Source organism: Colobus angolensis, unplaced genomic scaffold (genome assembly GCF_000951035.1).
Source record: "Colobus angolensis palliatus isolate OR3802 unplaced genomic scaffold, Cang.pa_1.0 Scaffold31, whole genome shotgun sequence".
Lineage (NCBI taxonomy): Eukaryota > Metazoa > Chordata > Mammalia > Primates > Cercopithecidae > Colobus > Colobus angolensis.
Genome location: NW_012116377.1, coordinates 1,047,215 through 1,052,319, shown reverse-complemented (window position 1 = coordinate 1,052,319; position 5,105 = coordinate 1,047,215). Strand labels below are relative to the sequence as shown.

At 48.3% G+C, this 5,105-nt stretch overlaps 1 protein-coding gene across 1 annotated transcript in view; it reads left to right on the top strand.

The window, feature by feature from the left end:
• Positions 1-1,980: 1,980 nt before the first annotated feature.
• RPL32 (ribosomal protein L32) overlaps positions 1,981-5,105 on the top strand; it is a gene marked incomplete at its 3' end in the record, with an annotated part of 5,048 nt that continues 1,923 nt past the window's right edge. Inside the window, exons 1-2 of the mRNA XM_011950846.1 lie at positions 1,981-2,281; positions 2,900-3,082. Coding sequence (XP_011806236.1) covers positions 2,187-2,281; positions 2,900-3,082 — 278 coding nt within the window. The remainder of the gene's footprint in view (positions 2,282-2,899; positions 3,083-5,105) is intronic.

Genomic DNA, 5,105 nt, shown 5'->3' with positions numbered 1-5,105 from the left:
CGATCTCCTGACCTCGTGATCCACCCGTCTCTGCCTCCCAAAGTGCTGGGATTACAGGCTTGAGCCACCGCGCCCGGCCAAGATTAACTTTAAAAACTAGGCAGTCTGGGAGGCAGTGGCTGCAGTGAGCCGTGAGATGGCGCCTTTGCATTCCAGCCTAGGTGACAGAGGGAGACCCTGTATAAAAAAAAACAAAAAACAAAACAAAACAAACAAACAAACAAACAAAAAACAACTAGGCAGTAGCTCGTGCCTGTAATCCCAGCTACTCAGGAGGCTGAGGCGAGAGGATCGTTTGAACCCAGGAGTTCGAGACCAGTCTGGGCAACAAAGTGAGACCTCATTTCTAAAAAATGAACAAACAAAAACTAGGCCATTTAGCATAATGGTTAGGGCATGGAGTTTGGAGTCAAGTCTCCAAATTTCACCTTCCACATATGCAAAATGGAGACATAATAGGGGTACGTTATAGAATTGTGGTGGGCATAGTGAACTCCATCGCATGTCAGCTGTTAGTTTCGTTACTATTTACTGCCTAAATTCGGTGAGGAAATTATTAGGAAGTCTCTGTCTTGTTCTCTTCTGACCACTAAGAGGCGCACTTCGGAGTAGAAGAAACGCGGGCGGAAATAGCCCAAAAGCGGATTGGCTTCAACTTCTGGCGGAAGTAAGTTCCTCCCTCCACCAGGTCTTATTAGCTCAGAAAGAATTCCAAATTTCTCCGTAGACCCAAGGACAGGTAGAATACATTTTTCAGTCATATTCCTAGATATTACGGTCTATTAAAACAGGTATACTCAGAATTTTTTGCGGCATTATTTTTTGACGTGTCTTTATTTTATTTGAAAGAGGCGAACCGGAAGTGCTTGTCTTTTCCCTGCCAGGACCCAGGGGGTTACGTCCCATCAGCCCTTGCGTGCCACTGTCCCTTCTCTCTTCCTCGGCGCTGCCTACGGAGGTGGTAGCCATATCCTCCTCGGTAAGTCTTAATCCGTGGCCATCCGCATTCCTGCGGGATTCATCTGGCCCCGTCGCCCAGTGGTGCGGGGGCCTCCCCTTCGGCGCGGTAGTGGCTGTGGGTATTGTTATTGTCAGCTTACTGGGGCGTGTACAGGAGTAGAACGAAGCAGCCCGGGTTGATGGGGCTTTGCATCCCAGAGCTTCCTGCTCTCCGCTTGTAGTCAGAGCTGCGGGCTGCTTGTTTGTTCCTTGGCGGTAGAGGGTGCTAGTTGAGCCCAGACTGCGGGGTCTCCTGTGGGCCGTGGGACGACCAGGGGTGTCCCAGCTTGACAGCCGTCAGCTGGGATCTGTGGATCCCAGCGCTCACGAATGTCGGCCCACGTGTATTCGTTCATTGCCATGGCCCGCTTCTTCCGCTGAAGTCTCTGGCCCTAGGGCTGCTGCGGCTGCTGGTTCAGTTGCAGGCAGAAATTCTGGTAGTATCTCTGGAAATAAGATGCAACTGCCCCCAACTTGCCTTCGAGGATATCACGGGCCAGAAGGCAAAGTCGTTTTGAATACGTGGTTCACTGAGTACCCACTCTGTGCCAGTTGATGGCTGCGAACAGAAGGGTTGCTGCCGTAGGAAATAAATGAATGGCTCTGAAGACCACACCGAGGAAGGTGTGAGTTGATACTGCAAGATTTCCAGGTTTGAGGCATCTTAGACGATGTGATGGTTTTGTGTGTGTTAAGGGTGTGGTAGCGCAGCAGCTCCCTAGGGAATTAGAAGGTTTTCTTTATTAAACGTTTACCCTGTGACAGGCACTGCAGGCATTCAGCGTGCAGTGTCATCTCTATTCTACAGGTGAGGAAACTGAGACTCAGGTCCAAGTAGATGGTCAAGGCCATCTCGGGGTTCGGACACTGGCGAGGTGGGATTTGCTGCCCCTTGCAAATTGAGTGTCTTGGGGTCGGTTTTGGTTTGCTCAGCTGTTGGCATTCTTTGCGCCCTGAGTGGTTGAGTTGACCTTTGACCTCCTGGGATCGCGTCTGGAGAGTGCCTAGTATTCTGCCAGCTTCGGAAAGGGAGGGAAAGCAAGCCTGGCAGAGGCACCCATTCCATTCCCAGCTTGCTCCGTAGCTGGCGATTGGAAGACACTCTGCGACAGTGTTCAGTCCTTGGGAGGGAAAGCCTCCTTCCAGGATTCTTCCTCACCTGGGGCTGCTTCTTTCCAAAAGGCATCATGGCTGCCCTCAGACCCCTTGTGAAGCCCAAGATCGTCAAAAAAAGAACCAAGAAGTTTATCCGGCACCAGTCAGACCGATATGTCAAAATTAAGGTATGTGGTCCTGGGATGGAAATGGGTGTGGGGTGAAGAAAGAAGTTTCCAACAGGCTGTCAGTTTCTGACATCATCTAGTCGGGATTACCTTTGACCGATGAACTGGTTTGTGGAAGAGCTTTCTGTAGAAATACAGGTCTCCCCCATTGTGCCCTAGTGCTGGTACTTAACATCTCTTGATGTGTTAAGTGAAATTTAAATGAAAAGGGACACTTGGCTATTTCGATGTGTTTAGAGGGCTTTGCATTTGTGTCGTGTATTTTGGGTTGCCTTATGACAGCAGAATCCCTGTTTTATAGACAAGAAAACTCAGAGGTGCTGAGAGCCGTGTCTGCAGCTGTGCTCACCATCTCAGTATCTACACAGTCCCCTCGCATCCCATTGGTGCCTCCTCCATTGCTTGGGAGTAGGAATGGCAGGGGTGCCTGCATTCCTAGTGGCTAAAGCCACGAGGTCGTGGTTTTTCCCACCAAAAAAGTAAGGAAATAGTGAAGTCCTGTCACCAAAGGCAACTACTGTGTGGCATACTTCCTTTTCATCTGGTCCTTTTGCCCTCCCCAAAAGGAAGAGTTGGCACTCTGCACAGACGCTAACCCACCTGTGTGTTATTTCCTTGCGTAACTGGCGGAAACCCAGAGGCATTGACAACAGGGTTCGTAGAAGATTCAAGGGCCAGATCTTGATGCCCAACATTGGTTATGGGAGCAACAAAAAAACAAAGCACATGCTGCCCAGTGGATTCCGGAAGTTCCTGGTCCACAACGTCAAGGAGCTGGAAGTGCTGCTGATGTGCAACAAGTGAGTTGGGCCCACCTCTAGTTTTCAGGGATCCGAAGTTTGCATCTGTATGAGCACTTTGGCAGGAACTCTAGAAACTCTTGGGATGCATTTTGGCGGGGAGGGGTTGTACATTCTCTGAGGGAATCTGAAGTTGTTCCTTGCAGGATTGTAGAGAATGCTTGTTGGGGAGTAAAGAAGTTGGGGAGTTCAAGGTGTTTCCCTTACCGGAGGGAGGAGACTTGGTCTTCTAAGTGTAGAGACCCAAGACCAGGAAAAGACTGCTTTGTGAACACTGCAATAATAACCACTTTCCACTACTACAATATCCTTTGGCTGTTGTTTCCAGAACGTTGCTTTCTTTATGAAGGTGTCAGCCAAAAGAGTTGAACTGTGAAATATTTGGAGAGATTTGTTCTGAGCCAAATATGAGTTGACCATGGCCTGGGACACAGCCCTTGGGAGACCCTAAGAATATGGGTCCAAGGTGGGCCGGGAGCAGCTTGGTTTTACATATTTTAGGGAGACATGAGACATCAATCAAATACACTTAAGGCATACATTGGTTTAGTCCAGAAAGGCGGCAGTTCGAGGTTTTGAATAGATTTTCTGTTTCTGATCAGGAATTGGTTATCACTAGAAAGGAATGTCTTGGCTATGGTAAGAGGTTGTGGAAACCAAGAGTGCCCTATTCAAGGAGGGAGTGCATTCAGATAGTTGCTGGGGGCCTTTGAATTTTATTTTTGGCTTACAAGGAGGGTAGGGAGAAGATCAAACATGGACCTTAGGCCTTAAGGGGCCCTTTAGTCTGTGCTGTGGTAAGGGGTATCTTCAGGGACAGGAGGGCTTTAGAACCAACCAAGTTTGGATTAGGTGGAGAACAGGAGGAAACTTGGCAGGCAGAGAGTGCTTACACAAAGGTGTAGAAGTGAAAGCGCATGGAGTTTGCAGGGCATTGGTTCTAGGTGGGTTTTATTGGTTTTTGTTTTTTTAAGATGGAGTCTCGCTCTCTTGCTGGGGCAGGAGTGCAGTGGCATGACCTCAGCTCACTGCAACCTCCAGCGCCCAGTTTCAAGCGTTTCTCCTGCCTCAGCCTCCCATGTAGCTAGGATTACAGGCATGCACCACCATACTCGACTAATTTTTGTATTTTTAGTAGAGATAGGGTTTTGCCATGTTGGCTAGGTTGGTTTTGAACTCATGACCTTAAGTGATCTGCCTGCCTTAGCCTCCCAAAGTGCTGGGATTACAGGCATGAGCTACTGCACCTGGCCTGGTTTGATTTGAGAGAGACAGACAGCATCTATGTTGCCCTGGCTACAGTGCAGTGGCTATTCACAGCTGTGATCATGGCACACTGCAGCCCCAAACTCAAGGTGGGCTCAAGCTGTCTCTTCCCATCTCAGCCTTCCTGGTAGCTAGGACCACAGGTGTGCTCCAGCACACCCAGCTAGTTCTAGGTGTTTTGAGTAAGTTAGACACTTGGTGAGCTCTGTGTATAAGAGACTTGGTGACCTGCTTAGACCAAAACTAGGCAGTGGAATGAAAAATTCTCATGGAAAGTGACAGTTTATTTTCTTCACTTATTGGTAAATGAAAGCCAAAAAGCTGAATTTTCCTAAGTAAACTAGAAAGAACATGGAGTGTGTGTGAGTAACTAGGATGTTTGTGTTTATGTTTACAAAGATCTTTTATCTACAGTGGTTGTAGATATAAGTAATAAAAATGAACAAGAGCAGTATTCTAACGTGGTTACCTTCCAAGGCTGGAAATTTAACCAGGTGTTGAAATGCTGAAAATTTCTGTTAGAAAAAGATGGGCATAGGAATTAATGGTGGACACTGAAACTACAGTTGAACTGTAACAGGCCAACATGATTACTCAGTTGCAGTGCCCATGTTGGCTGGTTGCCATATGCTCTGTAAGGCAGCTTGGCAGTCTTTTTAAGATCCATGGAAGGCCGGGCGCGGTGGCTCAAGCCTGTAATCCCAGCACTTTGGGAGGCCGAGACAGGCGGATCACGAGGTCAGGAGATCGAGACCAT